This window comes from Elephas maximus, chromosome 5 (genome assembly GCF_024166365.1).
Source record: "Elephas maximus indicus isolate mEleMax1 chromosome 5, mEleMax1 primary haplotype, whole genome shotgun sequence".
Classification (NCBI taxonomy): domain Eukaryota; kingdom Metazoa; phylum Chordata; class Mammalia; order Proboscidea; family Elephantidae; genus Elephas; species Elephas maximus.
The window spans coordinates 50,930,352-50,956,299 of NC_064823.1; the positions used below are offsets into that span (position 1 = coordinate 50,930,352).

The following is a 25,948-nucleotide window of genomic DNA, read 5'->3' on the forward strand; positions in this document are numbered from 1 at the left end:
GACCATAGTTGTAGCCACTGTGTCAATCCGTCTCTTTGAGAGTTCTCTTCTCTTTTGCTGACCCTCTATTTTACCAAGCATGATGTCCTTCCTCAGGGACTGGTCCCTTCTGATAACATGTCCAAAGTACATGAGACAAAGTCTTGCCATCCTCATTTCTAAGGAGCATTCTTGCTGAACTTCTTCCAAGATGGATTTGTTCCTTCTTCTGGTAATTCATCATATTCAATACTCTTTGCCAACACCATAATTCAAAGGCATTGATTCTTCGTCTTCCTTATTCATTGTCCAGTTTTTACAGCATATGAGGTGATGGAAATATACTACAGCTTGGGTCAAGTGCACTTAGTCCTCAAGGTGACATCTTTGCTTTTTAACACTTTAAAGAAGTCTTTTGCAGCAGATTTGCCCAATGCAATGTGTCTTTTGATTTCTCGATTGCTGCTTCTGTGGATGTTGAATGTGGATCCAAGTAAAATGAAATCCTTGACAACTTCAGTATTTTCTTCATTGATCATGATGTGGTTTATTGGGTCAGTTGTAAAGAATTTTGTTTTCTTTAAATTGAGGTGTAATCTATGCTGAAGGTTGTAGTCTTTGATTTTCATCAGTAAGTGCTTCAAGTCCTCTTCACTTTCAACAAGCAAGGTTGTTTCATCGGCATATTGCAGGTTGTTAATAAATCTCCCTCCAATCCTGAGACCATGTTCTTCTTCATATAGTCCAGCTTCTCGGATTCTTTGCTCAGCATACAGACTGAATAAATATGGTGAAAAGGTACAACCCTGATGCATGCCTTTCTTGATTTTATACCATGCGGTACTCCCTTTTTCTGTTCAAACAACTGCCTCTTGGTCTATGTACAGGTTTTGCATGAGCATGAGTAAGTGTTCTGGGATTCTCATTCTTTGGAATGTCATCCATAATTTGTTAGGATCTAATTATACATCTGCAATGGCTGAATTTGCCACCCCAGCTGTTTTCCTACAGCCGGAGATTAGGGCAGTGGGACATGCACTCAAGCTGTAACTGAAAGCGTTACCCTGAATGTAAAGAATATTTTCTCTGAAGTGAGGGTAAACATATTCAAATAAATACTGTGAGATAAATCTAGTTTAAGAATGAAATTATGACATCCTCTCAAAAGGTCAAGATTTTCCTCTGTCTAGGAGGCTGAGATGTGGCTTCTCAGGGTGCAGCTGTTGCTGGAACTAAGTGATCTCTGGAGTTACCAAAAGAGTCATTATTCTTAACATACATTATTTTTTTTAATAATAAAGATTAAAAATACTGATTATACAATTAGAAGAAATTATGAAGTAAAGGGGAAAAATAACGAATCTTGGAATAAGGGTAACAAATGTCTATATTGTGAGAAATGTGTGTATACTTTGTTTTATGAGAACATAGCATTTCTGATGTAAAAAGCCTGAGTCGGATATAATACATGTGAGTATTCCACAAACTGGGAACATAAAAAATGCACTATAGTTGTGTTACAAAATCTTTGCTTTGTTGGAATTTGACTCGAGTTAATTTCACTTGGGGTGGTATAAATTGATAATGCAATAATCTATTCAATTTAAATAGTGTTTCAGTTAAAAAAAAATACTCAAGGACCATTTATATATTTTACTCATTTTGTTTTTCCTAATGATGCTTGCCTCTGTTTATCCCCCCAAAATATTATATGACTTTGGAGACAATGTTTATTGTCCTGACCATTGCTGCTTCTGCTTCTTCCTGTATAAAACCTGTATGAAGGGAGAATAATGGATACGAACCCAGGAAAATATTTTGAGGGTTATATCCTGTGTATATGTAAAGCGAGTGTATACAGATACTGTTTGCTATTCTAGGAACTTTATGAAAATATGAATCATTTATTATGCAGCAACACATTGAGAAAACAGCAGCTGTGACACCTGTAAATAGTTCTTACTGAGAATTACAAATGGGGATTTTGCTTGACTGTTAAACCAAACGAACACTATTTCAAAGAGAAAGAGATCATTTTAAGCAGTGTTAGACACTGGGCTTAGTGGCCTTGAGAAATGCTTTTCTTAGCAGTCATTCTATTGATGTGTGGCCTAAGGACGGTTTTCCTAATTAATATTTTACAGTTGATAAAAAAAATTTGGAGAATTACTATTACATTTTTTCCAGTTTGAATTAAGCTGTCTCATATATGCTACATTAAGCATATAACCTGTGAAAATAAGTGTAAAGTAATAACTGAAAAGCAAGGATTGCCTCAGAGTAACTGAATGGGCAGAAAGACCACAGCTACCTGGCTTGTCCCTTTCTTCTCTTCTACAAATGTCTGCCTTTATTTCACCTTTTTCCTCCATTCTTCCTTTTTCTCTTTTTTCCCACGAACTTTTCATCTGATTTTAGAGCTGAACAGGCGTGTTTTGGGTAAGTTGTAAAATCAAAACAATGAGACTTTTTGTTTTTATGTGTTGCCATATTTGCAATTCCTAAAACAGACTGACACACAAAAATTTAAATGAGCTGTTAGTCAGTGAGTTGTTTGGTAGCACGTGTAAGAAGCAACCTATAAATTGATGGGATTTTTCATATTTTAATCACTTATTATGTTGAAACAATATCACATAAACATTTGGTTAAATCTCTCTCATCTTCGTCTGTAGTAATGTGTGTCTAGACCCAAACATTACCACAGTAGCACATTATGAGATTAAATAAATACTGTTGCTAAGTGCTCTTAAATGTGTGGGTTCTCTTTCTTTTCCTTTAAGTCAGTCTCCTATTTCATGGATTATTCCCAAAACTAAATATCAGTTTTATAAAAAGCGCTTTGTTTCCAAATCAAGGCAGCATATTCTAATCAAGGAAAATCCCTTCTAGTCCTAAAGTCAGAGAATTTTAAAAAGTCCAAGGCAGAGCTGTTCTACTTGGATGTAGTAATAATGCTGTCTTCAAGGAGGGAAATTCAGCCACTTACTGTTTCTATAGGCTCAGCAACACATGTGAAAGCATTTTTAGGGTGACTAACTCATCCAAAGAAGAACTGCTGGCACAGTGATTAAAAGCGTGACTGCTAACCCAAAGGTCGGCAGTTCGAATCCACCACCCACTCCTTGGGAACCCTATGAGGCAGTTCTACTCTGTCCTATAGGGTCGCTACGAGTCAGAGTCGACTCGGCAGCAATGGGTTTAACTCATCGAAATCCTCAGACTTTTCAGGTAGGGCCATTTTTGCTTTTTGGCATGGGTGTTAAAGTTTCCTGATGATCATTTTGATAAAGTGAAGGCAAATAATTCCAAGTAGCAACCTCTTGGATTTATTTCCAAAGTGACTCCATATCATATTATACTTCTACTAAAAATTAAGTTTAATAATTTAAATAGTATTTAATAACAAGTAAGAGGATTATAATATAATTTTATATTAAAATAACAATATAAAACTACTCGTGGCACAGTAGTTAAGAGCTCAGCTGCTAACACAAAGGTTGGCAGTCTGAATTTACCAGGTGCTCCTTGGAAACCCTGTGAGGCAGTTCTACTCTGTACTATAGGGCTGCCATGAGTCAATCGACTCAATGGCAACAGGTTTTTATACATACATATATATTTACATATATATATATAATTGTTATAATAACTATATATACACAGAAAACAACTTGTATACTTGTATATATATATATATAACTGCTAAGAGCAGGAGCAGGGCTCTTAGGGATAAAAAGGATTTTCTTTAGAATTCCTTGATAAATTGTTGAACATGGAAACTGAAATTTTAAGGACATAAGTTGACAAGAAGTAAGATGGCCCAACTCTTTTTGTAGAGAGTTTGCAAAAGCATGGATGTAAAGCCTATATTGGGAGAAGTATTTGGGAAAAACAGGAGCCCTGGTGGCGAAGTGGTTAAGAGCTCAGCTGCTTATCAAAAGGTTGGCAGTTCAAGCCCACCAGCCGCTCCATGGGAGAACTACGTGGCAGTCGGCTTCCTTAAAGATTAAAGCCTTGGAAACATTGTGAGGCAGTTCTACTCTGTCCTATACATTTTCTACAAGTCAAAATCGACTCTGTGGCAGTGGGTTTGGTTTGTCTTTTTTGGGGGGTGGGGAGAAAAAGGGTTAGTCATTATGGATGAAGAGTGGAACCAAGGTCATTGCTACAGCAAAACTCCCTCCATGGCCCCAAACCTTCAGTAATATTTGCTAGTCACACAAAGGTCTTGTGTGAACGGTGTTTGGGGTGAATCTAGGAAAAAGGTCAACATTGTACAGAACTGGGAGAAAGCAGGATGCTACTATTCGGAAAATGAAAATGCGAAAAAGAAGCCAGAGCGGGGAGATATGTGTTATTAGGAAAGATATAAGAATTTCTCACTCTAAAATTTCTACAGATAATTAGAATATAAGACTCACCTAGCTAAAAAGTGGGTTTTAAGTTATTTAAATTCCCAAAGAATAGCATGCCTCAAACTGATAATCGAGTTGCACATGCATAAAAGAATGGAAGGAAACATCAAAATGCTTAAAGTGGTTATTCCCCAAGGGGGAGATTATTAATAATCTTTATAGTTCTCTGTGGAGCCCTGGTGGCACAGTGGTAAAAGAGTTTGACTACTAACCAAAAGGTCAGTAGTTTGAATCCACCAGCTGCTCCTTGGAAGCCCTATGGGGCAGTTCTACTCTGTCCTATAGGGTCGCTATAAGTTGGAATCGACTTGATGGCAATGGGTTTGTTTTGATTTTACAGTTCTCAGTATTTTCCAAATATTCTAAAATACTCATGCATTATTTTTAAATTAAAAGGAAAATACAAGTGAATACATTTCCTCATTGACATGTACCAGGTATGCTATTTATTTATTTTTGTACCACTGGTGGTTTGATATATATCGTGGCTACATAAAGGAAAGCAAGTATTTAGTTTTATGTACTTATCCTGGACTTTGTCTTCTGCATTCTTTTATTCAACTTGAATGCTCAGTCCTGTATCCACAAAAAGGTGGTCAGGATCCCCGCAAAATGAGGCCAAAGTCCATGAAGGCAAATATCCCAGCTTGGAATGGATGAGTGACCCCATGGATAAGAATTATCTGATCTAGTAAGCCTTTTAAAATGCAGATGTTAATTTTTAAGTAGTGGAGCCCTGGTGGTTAAGTTCTTGACTGCTAACAGAAAGGTCCCAGGTTTAAACCCACCAGCCACTCCTTGGAAGAAAAATGCGACAGTTGGCTTCCATAAAGATTTACAGCCTAGGAAACCCTGTCCTATAGGGTCACTATGAGTCATATCGACTCAATGGCAATGGGTAATGGGTTTTATTCAAATCCTAATTTAAGAAGGAAAATGAAATTTGAGTCATTTCTGTGAAATTAAAATGGATGTATGCTTACACATTTTGTTCTTAAAATATCAACAATGTGTGTGATATATTCCACTGGTTAAAGAATAAGAACCATATCAAATTCTTAGAAAAGTACATACATTAGTAATACAGTAGGAAAAGATATTTAGTGGGCGTCCAGTTGCTTCAATTATTATTAGATAAAGTCATCAAATCTATCTTCATAAATTAAACTTTTTTTCTTACCAATAATAACATGAACTATAATAATAAAGATTTATTTCAATGGCAACTGTTGAGCTCTCACTTTCTCTCTCCTCACACACACTCGCACATACACACAAGAGCTTTACTTTATAATGTTCTACATCGAATCAAAGATATCAATAAATGTCAATTTTTTTTTTTTCTTCCTAACTATGAGTCAGAATCGACTCCATGGCAACGGGTTTGATTTTTTGGTTTTTAATCTGTTTTATTCTTTCTCTTCTTGAAAAGATGAATAATGATAACATTCAGAAAAGAGAACCACTTCACAAAAAGAGTGAATAAAAGAAAGAAAAGTTGCATTGCGCTTTTCACTTTTATTTTTAGTTAAAAAAATAAAAAATCTCATTCCCTGGATTTTAAAATATCTACCACTAATGTTTGTATGAGTTCTTTTGGGCTCCAAAACCAACATTTCTTGGTATATATTTTATTAACATCCCATAGAAAATGTTACAGGCTCTAAAAAAATAAATACATAGCCTTTCCTATGCCATTATTATAAATAAGTCAAAGGGTAATATGTATTTTATTTTGAAAACTCGCTTAAGATGTCTAGATTTTCTGCTCCAAGAAGTCAGAGCTTACATATGCTCTGCCTTCCTTCTTTCCACAAATGCGTATTCTGTTCCCTTCTCTCAGATGCATCCTTCATTTTTCTCCATTACATTCCACTTATTTAAAATCTTTTTAAATTCATGATTTACCTTCTTAAAACAAAATCCATGTGATCACAATTTTTTCAGCTGTGACACTGCCTTCAATTTCAGCCTCTTTTTATACGTATAGGGATGTTTTGGACATTTTTATGTTCGTCCCTTTCATCACCTGCTAGTACAGCTTTATTTGTCAGGAACAAGTTCAGCACCGAGGAGGCTGTTTCTTCTGCCTGGTGTACTTTGCTCATAGAGTACACTACCACCAAGGGCTTCAGCCTCAAGCCTTCATGATGTAGGGACAGAGATTGCACAGTTTCTCTTTTTTTTACATATAAAAATACCCTTTTTCCATTAAATGCAGATGTGACTGGAGTCAGGAATTAGTCCATGCACTTTGCCAGAAAATCCCATAAATGTTGTTTTTTCCGAACAAGTCTTCTAACTCCCACTAGAAACGGTTATCTGCTGCTCCGTTAGACATTGTTTCATTTAAGCGTGATATGCTACAATCCAGGATAAATATCAATTTACTTTGTACATAACTGTTTTGAGAAAAAAGTCCTACATATTTGTTTCTGCAAGTCATTTTTAAAAATAAAAATAAGCAGAAATATTTAAAATAAAAATGTAAATACATTTCCCAATTTAATTTAAGAACTTTCATGGATGTAGGGACAGCTTTTTCTCCTTTTTGGCTCCTTGGCTCCAAAGCTTATAATTATACTGTTTTTTCATATAAGACTCAATAAATAGAGTTATTGATATATGTTGTATATTACCAGAATATAAATAATAAAGATGAATACTGAAAAGTGATATGGAAATGGTATTTAATTTTAAGGAAAACAAAGATGTATGGTAGCATAAAAAGAAAAAAATTATAGGGAAAATAGTTGGGCTTAGATGAGAAATCCAATTCTGCAAGATTAGCAGTATAACATCCAACAAATGACATTCTCTTCGAAGATCAATTCCGTGGTCTGTAAACATGAGTAAAAAATGCCTATTGTGCACAGATTAGCAGAGGGATCGAATGTGAGAGCACCACACGTAATGTCTGACACAGAAGCATTCAATAAGGGCTAGCGGGCTAGTTTATCTTCTGTTCTTTCCCTTGCTTTCTTGATGTCAGACCCGTATGGAACAAAAGGAACCAGGATGAACAGGGTGAACTTTAAGATGCCGTTCAGGTAATGTTATAAGAATAAGGCTACTAATCTCCATGATCTTAAATCTGAAGTTTTAATATGAACAGCCAATTCATAATTTTATGGTGAACGTTTATAACCAAGAAAAGTCAAAGCAGCCTCCATTCGGATCCTGGGTATTTTTGTAGCTGTGTATTTCCATATAAATATGCTACCAAACTTGCCCCAAACCTACAGTATTTATAATTCCATTATTGAAAATCATTCATTTAAATCATTCTCAGTAATCATCCTACTAGTCAGTATCAACAATAAATAGTATTATGTTCAGTAATTGGCCACTGGCTATAAAATTTACTAAGTGGACAATAACAAATGTGAAACTAAACTGCAGAATTCTCTGATATTCACAAGAGCAGTATTATATGATCTCTTTCCCTCCCTTGCCGTTTGCAGTAATATAATAAGTACATACTTCTAAATAGGCATTTGACATAAATACCTAATGTTGCTGTCCAGAAAACCCAGTGCCATCGAGTCAATTCCGACTCATGGCAACTCGTTGCTAGGACAAATATTTAAAAGTTAGAAAACTGGCATATTTAGATATTTTGTCCCTAATAAAATAAATTTTATTAAGAAAAACATGGAAATATAATCACAAAATATCTCTAGATATTTAGATAAATTATAGGTAAATGTGGTAGATAATGTCTTAATGCACTGTATTGGACTGTAGCTAGTTCTCAAAGGATAAGACGAAAGCCGTTTGTGAAGGATTTGGAGAGTCTCAAGAAAATTAAGTGTGGGTATTGACACTAAAACACTGGAATATTTGCCAAGATCAAAACCGCTTGTACTGTGATAATGAACAGCTTTAAATGTCTCTTTCACTAATGGTAAGTTCCTGGAAGCTCCTAGATTTTTTTTTTTTTTTTGGTTTAATATTTCTTCTATCTGAATTTTACTTTTCCTTAGTCATATAGAACTATAGGAAAACAATATTTATTTATGAACTTATCCAAGCAAAGAATTTTATAATTTTTCTTAGAAGAGTCTTTAATACTGCTATTATTCAGTAAATGAACATTTATTATCTATAATCTGGGAGACATTATGCTAAATGCTATGGAGAATACAGAAAAAACAGAGCATGGCACTTACCACCAAGAGCCAAGAAGATGACAAAATCAACATCGATTGGTTAATTTATTCAATAAATACATAGTGAACCCATGATATTTGACAAAAACTGTGTTAGGGGCTGGGGATGATGTGATAAACAAGATAAATGGAATTCATAATCTATTGGAGAGACATGCATGGGGAAAAAAATAAAACTCTCATTAGCATGTACTTTAAATTGTAACAAGTCTCACAATGGAAAGGGCAAGGTTCCTCCAGGACTGAGTAGCAGGAGAACAATCCATAGTGATAGCTAACTTTTACCGAGTGCTTATTATTTTCCAAGTATTGTCCTACATGTTTTATGTATATATTTAATTCTCATAACAATGCTATGAAGAGAGGTGTTATCTTTATCTCCTTACAGATGAGGAAACTGAAGCACAGAAATGTTAAGTGATTTACTTAACGGTGCATGACTAGAAAGTAGCAGAGCCAATATTTAGACATAGGCAGGTGTCTCTAGGGCACACGCTTGCAGCTGCAGTCACATAATGTCCTTAGACTGTGCTAAAATTTAAAATCTATGACGTGGATTTATACCATAAGTGCGACAATGGGCTCAAACATACCAACAATTGTGAGGATGGCACAGGAATGGGCAATATTTTGTTCCGTTTTACATAAGGTCGCAGTGAGTCATGGACAACTTGAAGGCAACTAACAACAACAACAAAGACATCAGTATATTTTATTTTGGAGAAAGAGTTCTAGGTAGAGGTAATAGCTTGAAACACTGAAATGAAGGAAGGACAAGTGGTCTTTGGTAACTGAGGTGTGTAGTAAAAGACGACGCTAAAATGGTGGGCTGGGCTGCACTGTAGCGGATCTTTGGTACACAACTGGATATATGATGGTTTAAAGCCACAAAAGATGAGGTAGGAAGATCAGGTAAGACGATTTTTCAGGACAACAGACCAAAAAAGAAACAATGAAGGCACAAACCAAGGAAGCCACACAAGGAATGAGAAAAGGGGAATACTTTTGATAGGTTGGTTATATGTAAACAGAATTGTCAAGACATGGTAATCTGGATTGATGGTACCAAACTGATGCTCTAGATAGATTTGTGTGCAGGAGAGGGAAGCTGTAGAACACTTATATAAGGAAGCTATCTGGTTCTGGATTTAGTCAGATGTGACACTGTTAGCTGAGTGACCTTGGGCAAGATATTTCATCTCTATCAGTCTATTCCCTCATCCAAAAAATGGCAAATAGTACACTCAAATGTTTGTTGAGAAGTTTAATTGAAATAATGGAATTAGAGTGTTTCACACATGATACATAGTTATTTTCCATAAACAATAGTTACTGCCTTCATTATTGAGGAGTTGGAGATGACTTTCCGGTTTTAGGCCAAGTCAATGAGCAGAAAATTATGTCATTATCCAGGATGGGGGACAAAGAATCACTAGGATATAATCAGATCTAGATGCCTGTAATATAGTCATGGGGACATGCCTAGCTTGAAAATTGAAACTGTAGGCATAAGTCAAGAAATACATCTGGGTTAGAGACAATGATTTAGGTATTAATCACATAGAGAAGACAGTGTAGAAAGAAACTTATCTGATATGGCAAGAGAAAGAAACCACAAGGGGTCAGTGGAGATTCAGGGTGAGGACAGGGTCAGGTAAACTAGTGACAAAGCCTAGGTCAGAGTAAGTCTGAGAGTAATCTATTGGATTTGATATATGGTAGATTATTCACAGCCTTTGACGGAGCAACTTTGGTAGTGGGCTGACAGCAAACCTTTGACCAAAAGAAAGAAATCAGTGAAATGAAGTGGTAGCTGGTATAGACCATTCTTTCAGTTAATTCTAGTATTGAAAAGAGAACTTAAAGACAGAGCAGGGTCGTTGGGAAACGACATATATGTGTACATGTATGTGTATGTATATATATATTTTCCCAATCATATATATATATATATATATATATATATATATGTATGATTTGAGCATGTTTGTTCAGAGAAGAGTCAAGAGTGAGCATGGTGGTGACAGTGGTTAATGATGCAAGAGCAAGAGAAGGTATAATTGATGGTGAGGTCTAAAGCTGATAGGAATAACAATAAATCAAAATAAAAGAAAGTAAATGCAATATCATTTATTGTGGATCTACTACATATTTAATGTTTTAACATTTACTGCATCAAATCCTAAAAACAATTCTGTAAGGCATTATTTTTCCCATTTGCAGATAAAGAAACTGAAGCTGAGAGAAAATAAAGGGTAAAGAGGTTGCCCAAGGATGCACTCCTGGAATTTGATGAAGTTGGGATTCAAATCTAGACCTAGCTAACCCCCGAGACCCTGTAAGTACAGGTAAGTGAAAAATGTGAAAAAGTAGAGAGGTGAATTGAGGGAGCTTACATAGAATGCTTAGAGCTGTAGCGCTAGAGCATCAACACTGGGTTTGAGGACTCGGGGAAGGGAAAAAACCTGTAATAGCTGCTATGGTGCATTAAATGGGATTTTAAAAAGAGAATGCTAAGTAGCTCCAAAAGCACAACCAAGACAGGAATTTGTAACGCATGCAGTCAAGTGACTTGTTTCAGTTTCTTCAGTTCTAACAGAGCATCAATATTGAACAAAGGCCAGAATTCTAAAATTCATTGTAGACTGGCCTGTTAAAAATATATGCTGCAGATAACAGTTGGACTATTTGTCTACGAACTCCCTAGAACAAAGCTTCTGACTATATAGAGAATATGACCAATTATTTTATTTAAACTATGAAACCTAGTGGTGATATCATTGGGTAAATGAGATCACACAAGTCCTAAAATCTGGCACTTGCCTTCTGCTCCATTATTATAGATTGTATTGTGCCGCCATATGGCCCACATGGAAAAGACACCAAGAGTGTGGCTACATAACCATTTGCTAAAGAGATCAGGCCTGTGACTGATGGATCTAATCAACCATCTCAGCAGAAGCCTTGTCAGTTTAAACTTAAAGGGACAGAGACAGGACAAAATGAAGGAAAACTGTTTACCTCCTGGAATTTTATAGGCAGAAAATTGACCAGGAGCTATATGGTTGTGAACATCCATTGTCCTCTAAGAAAAGGAAAGAATAACCCTGGGAGCAGTTCAGAGATCAGCAGGACTATTGGAAGTAGCACAGGGAGCAGGACCACTGTTCCCTTGGTTTCAAAGGATGGAGCTAATGCCTGGATTTCAAACTCTAGAGCCACCACCTCAGTTCTGGAGGATGGGGCTGCCATTCCAGTGGACTGGGAGAATGAGGCCACCACCCAAAGTTAAGAGGGTAGGGTTGCTGTGCTGGTGGGCTGGGAGAATGGGGCTTCCCAAGGCCATGAGGGTGGGGTCACCATCCTGTGAGCCTGGAAAAGTTGGGCTACTGCCCAGAGCCTATAGGATTGGGTCAATGCCCAAATGGTCCCAGAGAAGACAGGATTATTTCCAAGCCTTGAGATTTAATGAGATTTGTCCTGTTGGATTTTAGGCTTGCTTGGTACCCATGACCTTTTTTCCCTCCAATTTCTCCCTTTTGGAATAGGAATGACTACCTTATGCTTGTTTCAACATTGTTTCGCCATTGTATTTTGGAAGCAGATCAACTGTATTCAGGGTTTCACAGAGAAATTTTGCACCAGGATATAACACACCCACAGTCTCACTCATAGTTGATTTTGATGATTCAAACTATGAGATTTTGGACTTAGATTTAATGCTAGAATTGGTTAAGACTTTTGGGGATAATGTGATAAGATGATTGTATTTTGCATGTGAGAAGGACATAAATTTGGGGGGCGAAAGGGTAGAGCATTATGGATTGAATTGTGTCCCACAAAAAGTTATGTTGAAGTCCTAACTCTTATACCTATAAATATGACTCAGTTTGGAAATATAGGTTTTCTTTTGGTATGTTAATGAAATCATACCAGAGAAGAGTGAGTCCAAACCTAATTACTTCTTAATGGTATCTTGTGGAAAGAGAGGAATAGAAACTGAGAAACACATAGAGGGAGAAGACTGACACAACGTGAGGATTGCCTACAAACGAAGTAACACCAGGGATTGCCCGCAGTCACCAGAAACTGGGATAGAGGCCCACAGAAGGAATTGACACAGCCAAGACCCTGATTTGGACTTTTAGCCTCCTGAGCTGTAAGAAAATTAATTTTGGTCTTTAAAGCTACCCACTTGTGGTAGTTCTGTTACAGCTGCACTCAGAAACTAAGACATTCATCAATAAGCAAATACATGCCAAGTACTTTCCATGTCCCTGACACACTAGTGGGAGCTATGGAGGGAAACCATTACTCATTAGGAGCGTCTAGATTTGTCAGAAAGAAAAACTGCATAAGCAACATGGGGTATGTCACCATTTGAAATGAATTACATATTACTAAACGAAATGGAACACTCTACTTCAGAAACCAAAACCAAAAAAAAAAAAAAAAATCATTGCGGTCAAGTCAATTCCAACTCATAGCAACCCTATAGGACAGAGTATAACTGCCATATAGAGTTTCTAAGGAGCAGCTGGTGGATTCCAACAATCAATCTTTTTGGTTAGCAACCTGAGCTCTTAACCACTGTGCAACCAGGGCTCCTCTTGAGAAGAACAGAGTATATATAAAGTTCTGAGCAATGCTGAGAATGGGAGAAATAAAGGGTGAAGAAGGATCAGTGTTCACTGACCTAGAGACAAAATCTAACTTTCAAGTCATAGATTCTCTACTGTCAATTATTGCTTTATATTAGGAATGTTCTAAGTTTGTCAACATTTCCCCCTTCTTATTTCACTCCAAATCTTTGGCCATTTAAAAGAGGGTCACTGTCAGCCAAACACTAGAAGGCAACACACACACACACACACACACACACACACACTTGAGCCCAATGTCCACATGAGAAAAGAAGTGTCAGAAAAGGCCAGTGAGGGCAAGATGTCACAGGAATCCCATTTCAGACTGAGCAATGGAAAGATTTCCAGGTGGGAGTCCTCCTGAAAAGCCAGCAGAAGAATGTGCATGGAAAGCTGATTCTCCTACTTCTGTTGGTTAATTCCATGGCTGGCCAACAGAGGAGAATGTGCTCCCCACTCTGATTATAAACTGATGTACAGGTAGTGGCTGACTTATGACGTATTTGAGTTACAACAAACCTCACTTACAATCATCAGTGTATCTGGAAACTTGCATTTTCCTAGGAGGAAGTTACAGGAAAATGCATGCAGAATATATAGAAAAAATTGCTGAGTTATGTGAGCACACTTCAAGCATTTGATCAGGATAATATGATGGAAGAGATAGGTGGAAAAATCGTCCCTGTGGCAAGAATGCTTAACTTAGAACTTGATATTGCCAATGTGGAACAGCTCATAGATCATAAAGAAGGGGAATTGATGGGTCAGGGCTGAATTTTGAAGAGGAAAGAAATGCTAAAGAAGACAGAAATAATGAGGAAGAGGAAGGAGAGAAGTTGTCAAAAAGTTTTACAGTGAAAGGATTAGCTGGAGTTATTTCTAAACTAAATCAGGGGCTTCAGTTGCTTGAAAACATGGACCCAAAATGCTGATCACTTTGCTTTAGTTGATATGCAGATTCAGGAAGCAGTGAGATGTTACTGTGAATTATATGAAGAAAAAAAGAAAAAGACCACACAGACAACTCTCACTAATTTTTCAACTAGAAATGCCACCCCCATTCCCAAGGGTAATTCAGATGACCCAGAATCTTCTACAAGTAGAGTTATTACTGCCACTGATAAAATGCCAATGTCATCCAACTCTTCATCATCAAAGTAAATTTTTATGTGTATTTTTTTAATGTATGTATGTATTAAAATACACCTATAAGTTTATATGTAATGTTTCTACCCCAAAATAAATAAAGATCAGATTTATAAGGATACTGATAATAAAAGGCCAATAATAATAATGAAAACTAAAAAAAAAAAATGATTTACATCAGAATCAACTTACAACAGACTGATAAGTTGTGGACTACCCATAATTTTGTTAACTGTTTTAAACTGATAGGGATGGATGAGGTGAGATACTCAAGTAGCAATTTTAAAGGTATGGATTCATGAAATTATGGGTTGTAGAAATACATGGTATTATTTTCCAGTAACAGTACTGAAAATATGAAAGAAATATAGGTGTTAATTAGATAACTTTATCAAAATATGAAAGTTACTCACTCATTATGAAGAGGCTCTATGAATAGATTGTATATAAATGATTAAAGTTATAGTATTAAATTAATTTAAAATTTCCAAGATTTAATTAATTAAATTAAAAATTACTCCTCTCAAAGGAAAAATTTCATGAAGAAGTATAAGGAATGTGATTTGAAAAGATCATTTCTTTTTTTCATAGCCTACACTGAGATGTTGCTGTTTATGAATGATTACTAATGCTTTTCTTTTTTCTGTTTTTTTTTTTTTAAGTCGTTATTGGCTTTTTCCTTCTGCCCACTTTATTCAGTGATGCCCAGATCCAGTGCATTATAACTCCCTGTGAGATACTAAAATGAACAATGTTTCACTGATGGGGAATTAGGAAGAAGTGAATAAATCAGAAAATCAACTGGAAGCAAAAAAATTTGTCTGAATTTGAAAATATGTATTTCTTCGGTAGAGAAGTATGGCCCACTGGCAGATTGTCAATTTCAAACATGAAAGGCTATCTTATCCTTTCAACTCTTCTGAAGGAATAGTTCAGGAAAATTTGAATGCACGGGATAATATGCGATTTACCATAATGTGATTATAACACTAAAACTATACAAATATTTCTATAGAAACAAGTATTTTACCAGCATAATGATTTTGCACAGTTTTTTCTAGTAGGTTTAGATATATTCTTAAGAAGACATGGAGATCAATCACTAGAAAAGGGCATCGTGTTCAGTAGAGGGTCAGCGAAAACGAGAGAAACCCTCAACGAGATGTGTTGACATGGTAGCCACAACAATAGATGAAAACATACCAGCCAATGATCACGAAGATGGTGCAGGACCGAACAACATTTTGTTGCATTACACTTAATGTTGCCATGACTTGGACTCAACCAGATGGCAACAAACAACAATAACAACCACAATTTAGAATGTCACCATGTAGTTATATGCCACACTTTCACTGAAGAGGATATGACTTCTGGGTTTGTATAAATAAAATTGATAATTATAAGAGTAATTTTTGTCGAAAATAAACCAAAACAGGAAACACACTTTTCCAAGTGTGTCACAAGCTATCCAAACACACATGTTCCAATTTCTTTAACCACACACTTGCAAAAAGGCCTTCGGTGGCTTGCAAAATTATGGTACCTAAAGTTATCCACAGTCGTAAAATTCACCTGTAGAGCTGATGACCCTTGCGATAGCTACAGGCACATCCTTGCTAACAGCAGAGTGTTCACAAAATAATGTATTTATCCTACCTATAAGGGTTAATATTCCGGCAGAACAGAGCAGCTCACAAAGAGAGAGGATATATAAAATCGTTTAACAAATGTCACAGAATAGTTTTCATGTATAACTGCAGAATGAGAATGCAGCCACTATAAAAGAGTAAATAGTCAGATATAGACAATGATAGCAATTAACTCCTGTCCATGGTCTTAGTGCAGGGGCGGAGGTGTAAATATTGAAAAGATAGGAAAGAAAAAAAAAATTATTGCCTACATGTGTCAACCGTCACCTCCTACCCTCGTACTTACATTTGTACCTGCTGTCATCATTGTCTTAAAAAAAAACCACCCAAACCCAGTTCTGTCGAGTCGATTCCAACTCATAGCAACCCTACAGGACAGAGTAGAGCTGCCCCATAGAGTTTCCAAGGAGCGCCTGGCAGATTTGAACTGCCAACCCTTTGGTTAGCAGCCGTAGCACTTAACCACTATGCCACCAGGGTTTCCAATCATTGTCTAGTATTACATTATTTATGGAGCCCATGTTGTTCACATGGGGCTACCTCATGTCAAAAACTGAGCCTCACTGAAGAGCAAGAAATGGAAGCATCGCTCTATGGAAATCAGGGTTTATCTTAGAAAGTGTCCCTGGATGCTAAGGTTTCTAGGGAAGTTTTTAACTTAAGTTCACTAGTAGCTAAAAATTCAGGAATATGGTTGTACAGAGTTGGAGACAGGCATCCAGACTGTACCAAATAATGATGATATGGGAAAATGTCCAAGGCTGAGTTGACTCATTTACTTACCTGAGATAGATGCCATGTTGCCCTGGTCAATGACTATATGCAAAGAATAATTACAAAAATTAATGCATTTATCAAATCAAGACAGAGAATATATACATGAGATTCACTATTTAAAATCCTTTTAGGATTAAAAATAATGCTTATTCCTGATTTGAATTCTATAGCCTAAAATCAGCAATTCATTAATTTTACTACAAATTTTTATGTTCTGTATTTATTTTAAAGACTTCCTACTGTCCTTCCAGATAGTGGATGATAGCCATGCTCTTCTGATAAGTATTTCTCTACTTCTTACAAATGGAAAGAAGTTACATCAGTTGTCATTTTACTCTCTGGGAACCACAAATAGTAACAATTCTTTAAAAGTTCAGTATCAGATTGACTTTATATAATAACTAGAATAAATGGTAAAACAACCAGATACATTTATAGCATTCCAATGTACTATATAAACTTCACTGGCAATAAAATTATTACTTTTTTTAGAATCCAAAGACAAATTTGACATATTAACCTGCAAAATCACTGCCCTATTACACTTGCCTGGTGGCACAATGGTTAAGAGGTAAGTCTGCTAACCGAAAGGTCAGCAGTTTGAATCCACCAGCCGCTCCTTGGAAACCCCTTGGGGCAATTTTACTCTTTCCTACAGAGTCACTACGAGTCAGAATCCACTTGACGGCAACAGGTATCAGAAGCGTAACTCACTTTTTGGAGCAAATTGTGCATACCTTTGTTACAAACAGAAAGCTGTTGCCTTTCTAAACAAAATTATGGACACCAAAATTGTGTTTTACATACCAAGGCATTATCCCTTCTTTATAAAATCTCTATTTGGTTGCATGCTTACAAAACTACGTCCTTTGAGAGGCCTTCTGAAATTAGGTGTTTCAACCTACATAAGGAAATGGGACTTAACAGGGATAGAGAAGACATCACTTAAGAGAAGCAAATTTAAACAGCGTGAATTAACTTTTTATTAATCAGGCTCTTTGAATGATGAGAAGATGTATTCCTTTAACCTGATTGGAGCCCTGGTGGCACACGGTTAAGAGTCTGGTTGCTAACTAAAAGGTCAGCAGTTTGAGTCCCCCAGCTGCTCCTTGGAAACCCTATAGGGCAGTTCCACTCTGTCTTATAAGGTCTCTTTGAAAACTAAAAACCTGCTGCCAAGTCGATTCCAACTCATAACGACCCTATAGGACAGAGTAGAACTGCCCCATAGGGGTTTCCAAGGAGCGTCTAGTGGATTTGAGTGCTGATCTTTTGGTTAGCAGTCCTAGCTCTTAACGGCTATGTTACCAGGCTTTCCAGGGTCATTATGAGTCGGAATCCAATCAACAGCAATCATTTTTTTTTTCTGGATTTAACCTAATAATTTGTTTTCATGTGTTTAATAGTGTCTTATTTAGACTTTGAACAAAAGAGTAAAGGTAATTCGATTTTATTCCCTTCTTACTATCTCCTCTTCAATATCAAATCAACTAAATAGAAGGAGCCCTGGCAGTGCAGTGGTTAAGCGCTGGGCTGGTAATTGAAAGGTCAGTAGTTCAAACCCACCAGCTGCTCCATGGCATAAAGATGTAGAAATCTGCTTCCTTAAAGATTACAGCCTTCGAAACCCTGTGGGGCAGTTCTACTGTGTCCTATAGGGTTGCTATGAGTCAGAATCAACTTGACAGCAATGGATTTTTTTTGCTGCTTTTTAATATAGAAGTCAGAAAGGCCAAGTAGGTTTCAAAAATGAATACTTAGAGGTGGGAGTATGGAGTCAAAGTTGGTTGATTGCAATACTAAAACAAGTTGACTAACCTCACAAAATGCTTTTCAAGACAGTGGATGACTCAGGATCAACAAAAACCACTCATTAGTTGTGCAGTAGCATCATTTTCAAATGAGCAACATGTGTGCACTCACGTACACACACACACACACACAATTACATTATAAAAACTGTTTTGAAGATAAAATGAAAGAAAAAAAAAAAACTTACTGAAAAGTCATCAAAGATTTTCTTGAGTTCTTTGTGACCATGCCTTTCAGCAATATGTGCTGGATCTGACCCCTCCATATTTTTCATCTTAGAAGCCCAGGCTGCTCCTGAACATTGAAGCAAATGAAGAGCCAAGTTCCTTAAGCCAAATTTTGCTGCACAGTGGAGAAGAGTTGGAAGTTCGTTGAAATGACTATCTGTAAACACAAAAATTAATAGGATTTAATTTTTTAATTGTATTTGCAATCCTGTAAGAAATGGCCAAACATAATCTATTCCTAAAAGTAATTCCCACAAAGTAGATCAGACTTACAGTGTGATTTTACACGTAAGAAACCATTAGGGGTTGTAGGAATGTAGACTTTTTTTTTCCTTTCTATTTCTCATCTTAAAATAAATACAAACTAATATCCTCACTAGCATTAATTCTCCACTCTTATTTGTAGGCTAAGTTTAATTTAGAAAGCATATCAACCTCTTAAATGTAAAGAAAACAAATCCAAACAAGACAGTATGTTGCACTTACCCCTTCTGAATATATTTAGACATTAGTCAAACAACAAAATTCAAGTTCCTCTGTATAAGATCTTTTTGTTTTTTCTACTACCATGCCTACTTTGTTCCTTCTGAGGTTGAAACAAACATGGAAATCCCTGGAGGGGTTATATTAGATTTCTGTATGATGTTTTTTACTTTAAAAAGTAATACAACAGAAAATAAAGGTGAGCACTCTTATAAATATCTTAAGTATGGAAATTTCCATCAGAATTTCACATCAATGTTTTAGAGGTTGAACTTCATAATTACTTATTAACTCTCAATTAGAAGACATGTATTAATTATACATAACTATAAAATGATGAACATGAATTGTTATCCTAATGACAAAAAAAAAAACAAAGCTTGATGAGTGATGGTTTGCTATTATTCTATACTTTCACATGCTGCTGAAAAAAATGTCTTATAGAAATTAAACAACAATTTATGTTAATCGTTGCAGCATTATCAGAGGCAGGCAATGGAGACTTGGAGCAACTGAAGCAAACGCAACAAATCTAAAGGCAGTTCCAGTCTTCCAGCAAAATTCTAAAGCAGTGCCAAGGAGCCTCCTCATGATACTTTTTAAAACTGTGAATCTGCATAGCCTTATTTACCTCTTGTTATTTTGTAGTGCCAGAAGACCAAAAAATAAAATAAAATAAACCAATAAAAAAAAGAGGGATTAAATCTTAAACCTTGAGGGTTCAGTGCACTCGGGCGCTTCAGCTTGATGGTTGGTATGCTTTAACAGAAAACAAAACAAAACAAACAATAAACAGAATTCTTCAGCATACACTGAGTACTTACTGTAGGGAAAAATTTCATCCTTCGTAATGTGGTAGAACTAAATGGCTATAGGTAGATTGATGTCATATTTCAACAACAAATGCACTTATCTTTTATTCTATGATGTGTAGTGGGACAAAAACTACCAGATATTTTATGAAGACAGGTGGAGATAAGCTTGTGAAAGCTGAAACTTTACAATGTAAATCTGAGCTATGTCTATCTAAGGCAAGAATTCAATTTTGAAAATAAAAAAATGCATTTTCTTAAAAAGGTATTAAGATATAATTTTCCATTTATTTTCACTGGGATGTGTTATAAAAAGACAATGCTTTGCTCCAGTTAAACTAGGCCAAAGTTAATAAAGAAAAATATCTAAGTGACAATGTCAGATTTTTACCTACCCTTCATTATTTCTCTCTGCCATACTATACTAAAAAAATCCTGTGCCAATCGTGTTTCAATCACTATTTCTTCATGCTGTTATTCCAGTCAACTTTTAAACAACTGTCATTGCAGCCTAAGGCGTTTTCATTAAATGTTTAATTACTATAGAAATGCATGCCTTTTGACCTCAGCAACCTTTTCTGCCAGTAAATTCCTCAAGTTTAATGTAATGTAACATTAAAAACAACAGACTTCATTAAGAACCTCTCTACTTTTGTATACAGAAAGAGTAACAAGGACTGTGACAAGTGATCATGGGTTTTCAGGGTACCTTACTTGGCAGTCTTTTTATATCCTGAAACCACGTTTTCAGACACATGAAAGGAAGGAATTCTGCAATTTAAGATTACACTCTTGCTCTTTGAAAAGTTGCATCTTGGCATACTGGCTTCTTTTTCTCCATTTCTTGACTTTGCTTTCAAAGTTAGCTTAAAATCCATTAATCCATGAGAGTTTTTTTTGTTGTTGTTGCAAAGTTATAGACATGGAAAGACCTTTGAAGAACATCTCTCTAGTTTCTCACCCAGTAATGGAATTGCTTCCATAAAATTCATAAGAGATGATCTAATAGTTGTATACCTCTCACGACAGATTATTCATTACTTCTTAAGGCAGCCCATTTCTTGGTTAGATAACACTGACTATTAGAAAATGATTACTTCTGTTGAAGTGAAATGTATTTTCTTGAAATTACCATATCTTCATATTCTTTGGTCGATATAGTCCATGGTAGTTATAAAAGCACTGGCTTAGAGTCAGCTCTGCCATATGTTCACTAGGTGAACTTCAACAAGCTATTAAGTTCTCTAAGCCTCAGTTTCCTCATCCAAATTTGCAGGGAGATTGAAGTAATTAAACGATTTTAACATATAAAAGTGTCTCACAAGGCAGGGGAAACATAACAGGTATTCAATAAATATTAGATTTCTTCCTTTTCTCCTTTCTGCATCAGATAGTTTAAAGCATCCTGTTTCTAATTTATCTCTGCTCCAACCTTAGGATCCCCAGTTATTTTCACTATTCCACAGTCCTTACCATGCAGAAAGTTTGACTCTAGAATAATTGGTACTTTGTAAGATAATGAATCATTTTCAAATTGTCAAAATAATAATTTACAGCAGCCATTTTCATTGTCTTGGATGGGATTATCTGGCCTGCTTATTTTCATTGAACAGGAAATGCTTTAGTCTTCTAATGCATGTGATTGATAACTAAACTATTTCCCATTTAATTTTTTTTTAATTGAGTAAAATAAGACAGACTCAGCCTTCCAAAGAATTTGACAAGATTCACACAAGCTATATTATTTTTAATGCCAATTAAATCCTGATCTGTAGCATTATTTATGCAGAACACCAAATTAAACACAATCAGTATGTGTATATCATACTTTACACACATATATAGATACATAGAGATAGGTATTATATTCGTATTTGAATAAAGGTACTCATATCAACAAAGGTATTCTTATGATTCAGAGCACTAAGCTAGTTTGGGCTTTTAAGTAGTAACTTGAAAATAGAACCATACTGTTTTATATTTTCACCTAAAAAAAAAAAAAAACACACCTAACCAAACCAAAAACAAAACCCATTGCCATCAATTGCGACTCACAGTGACCCTATAAGACAGAGTAGAACTGCCCCATTGGGTTTCAAAGGTTATAATCTTTACAGAAGCAGATTGCCACATCTTTCTCTTGTAGAGCAACTGGTGGGTTTGAACTACCAACCTTTCAGTTAGTAGCCACCAGGGCTCCTTTATTTTATTTTTTATTGTTGTTGAAAATATGCACAGCAAAACATACACCAATTCAACAATTTCTGCATGTACAATTCAGTGACATTGACTACCTTCTTCAAGTTGCGTAACCATCCTCACCCTCCTTTTCCAAATCGCTCCAACCCCACTGACGTAAACTCAGTGCCCCCCAAGCTTCCTGTCTAACCTTTAGAGCTGCTGCTGTTAATTTGATCCCATATAGATAGTTCTTTAAAAAAGTACAACACTCAAGACAGAGATTCTTTACTAATTAAGCTAAACCATTGTTTAGTTTAAAGAAGACGTCTGGGATATTTTTTATTTAAAGTTTAAAGATTATCTCAGGGCAATTGTTTTAGGGGTTCATCTAGCCCCTATCTATGGCTCCAGAAAGTCTGGATTCCATGCAAGTTTGAATTTCTATTCTGCAGACCCCACACCCCAACCCCCTTTTCGATCAGAATTCTTATATAGAATCTTTGGTGAAAATGTTCAGTAATGGTAGCCCCACACCATTCAGTCCTTCTGGCCTCATGGCATAGAAGGCAGTTGTTCATGAAGGCAATTAGCTACACATTCCATACCCTCATCGTATTCCTGATTCTCCTTCTTCCTCTGTTTCTCCAGGCGAGTAGAGAACAATGTCTTTTTTTTTTTTTTTTAAATCTTGGATGGCCACTTGCAAGCTTTTAAGACCCCAGGCACAGCACAACAAACCAGGAGGCAGAACATAAGCACTAAAAAATATTAGGCCTGTTAACTGTGATACCTCATGAAACCATAATCCTAAACCTCCAAACCAAGAAACCAAAATCCATAATATGTTTAGTTGTACATAAACTCAGCAGCTACTCTTTTTTTTATTGTTGTTGCTGATGCTGTAAAAATATATATCACATGACATTTGCAAATTCAACTTTTTAATAGGTGTACAATTTAGTGACATCAGTCACAACAACTGGCTGTGCAACAGTTACCCTTGTAATTTTTTATTATATACTGGGCATTGTATTAAAGACTGAAGTAAATATGGTTTACACCGAGAAGAAGGCAAAGGCTTTCTTTAATCGGACAACTGCAGTGGCAGGCTGAATCAAACTAATCTGAGCTTGTCCTTCCTTGTAACATTACTTAGATTCAGTTCACCATTGGCCTCAAATGTTTTGAAGCCATGATCAGAATCTTCTTCTCAGCAGAGTTTGGGATCTAAGCCTTGTTGCAACTCTAGAGACCTCTGTCTGTTTTATGGGCTGGTTGTCAGCTTTTTTGGGTCACTGGGTGATTCTATTTGCTCTCCAATCCTTCCTCCACATCTCTGTACCTCAAAAGTCTTCTCTTAGATTTGTGGGGGCCTCTACAGTACACTCAGTTAAGGCAGACTCCTCACCGTTCTAAAAGATGGGAAGTATTCCTCTCAGCCTTTCCAGCCCTCGGCACTCAGAAGCTGGCTGCTTCTGCTTTCCAGGCTGTCAATGTCCAGTCTGCTTTGAAGGGATTTGTCTCAGCAAACATGTCCCACTCCCACTCTGCGGTACGCACTGGCCGGCCATCAGGAAAAGCTCAGAGAGTTTTTGAAGGATCTCTCTCATCTCTTCTGTTCTCCCCTATGCTTTGGCACACCAGCCCTGCGTGTGCACTCCTAATGGCCTCTGGAAAAGCCTTAGTGGGTAGTGCAAACTCACTCTGTAGCTGGGGCTCTTTGCGATTCTTATGCATCACACTAGGCTAAATGTAGCCAGTAAAGTTTTTAAGCATTAAGCTGATTTCTCTTTATCCTTCATCTATGGTGATTTCTCCTTACCCTGTGTTTCTGTTGGGCATGAAAGTAGTCATGAATTTCTTTTCTCTTATGAAGGATTTATCTCTTTTTGGAATTTAGTTCATTTATGCTTTTGTTTGTCCTCAGCATTCTACTAGGTTTAAAAAAAACTATGATTTTTAATGTCATCTTGCTTGTCTTGTTGTCACAGTGGGAGCAACAAAATCTTGTACATCCTAATCACAAGTATACATTGCATTAGTCTTACCACCTTTTGAGTTATTTTTCTTACATTCATATCATGTATTTCACAAACAGTTTACAATGTTCCTTGCTGGGTTACAATAAAAGATTCCTTAGGAGTGGAAAAAACCTTTTAGAGTATGCTTAATCTAAAGTATACAACTGCTTCTTTTTCATGGCAATTTTCACTGAATTAATCACGAATCATTGCATCTGTTTTTATTATAAAGTTGTAAACAGTGAAGCCATAATTCACACTAAAGTGTGGCCAATTTGCTTTTGATTGCTTTTTCCTGGGCGATATAAGTTTTCAGTCTCAATTATGTTGGCCAGTGTCTGTCAAATGTTATTTTCAGAGTAGTAGAATAAAATTATCAGGGGGAATTTTTCAAGGTATGTCCAATTTCACTTCTTTTACAAATTAAAAAATAAAACAAAAGTTGTCATATAGTAAAGAAATTTATAATTTGTTTGTGATTATATGCAGAGCCATTTCTAAATGGTCACAGACAATCCCTATAAAAAAGACAGCCAATAATTACACTAAAGTAATCAAACCAAAACTTTCAAAAGATTAACCTAGCTTATCAGAATGATAAAATGGGAATAAACCAAAGTTTAGTAAATAAGTATTAAAAAAAAGAAAAGAATGGAAATTGGAAGGGCATGACCACTTGATCCACTTGTTTTCATAAAACGTTATCTGGAATTGTAAATACTTATTCCCTCACAGTAGGAGGACCACTTTAGTATGAGACAATGAAGCCTATAACAAAGAAACGATTAGAAGTCAGGAGATCTGAATTCTAATCCTGGTTCAGTCACTCAATCTGTGGATTTTATGAAAGTTCTTTCTTCATCTTGGACTTCAATTTTCTCATTTATAAAAAGAAAAGGTTAAAGTCAGAAAAAAAAAAAAAAAAAAACCATTGCTGTCAAGCTGATTCCAACCCATAGCGACCCTATAGGACAAACTAGAACCACCCACAGGGTCCCTGAAGAGTGGCTGGTGGATTCAAACTGCTGGACTTTTGGTTAGCAGCCGTAGCTCTTAACCACTGTGTTGACCTATATATTTCTTTTATTTGCCATGTTACAGACAGTTTAAGCCAACAGACTTTCTAGAAGGTAATTTTCCCCAGGTGAGCTCATTAGATATCAATTAAAGAAGTAAGGAGGGTATGTGTGGAGGTTGAAGAAAGGTGATGGTTTTGATTCTTTTCATCATAAGGATTTAAGATCTGATGATGTGTTAGTACTTCTTTAAGTCTGTAAATACATAGCATTGCTGGGCTTATGACTTCAATTTCCCTGTGCGAGGAACAGCACATATGAAACATGTGAGTGTCATTTTCCATCCTACCAACATGATAGATAGACAGACAGATAACTGCCATCAAATTGACTGACTCATGGCAACTTTATGTATAACTGAACAAAACATTGCCAGCTCCTGCATCATCCTCATGATTGACAGCGTGTTCAGTTCAACAGTTGCGGCTATTTTGTTAATTCCCCCTCATTGAAGGTCTCCCTTGCCCTCTCTGGCCGTCCACTTCACCAAATATAATGTCCTTCTCCAACGCTTGATCCCTCTGATGACATATCCAAAGCAAGCAAGTT

At 36.2% G+C, this 25,948-nt stretch overlaps 1 protein-coding gene across 3 annotated transcripts in view; it reads right to left on the reverse strand.

Moving 5' to 3' along the window:
- BANK1 (B cell scaffold protein with ankyrin repeats 1) overlaps window positions 1-25,948 on the reverse strand; it is a 376,364-nt gene that overhangs the window by 190,201 nt on the left and 160,215 nt on the right. For all 3 annotated transcript variants that reach the window (XM_049885624.1, XM_049885623.1, XM_049885625.1), the window contains one exon: window positions 18,787-18,983. In XM_049885624.1, coding sequence (XP_049741581.1) covers window positions 18,787-18,983 — 197 coding nt within the window. The remainder of the gene's footprint in view (window positions 1-18,786; window positions 18,984-25,948) is intronic.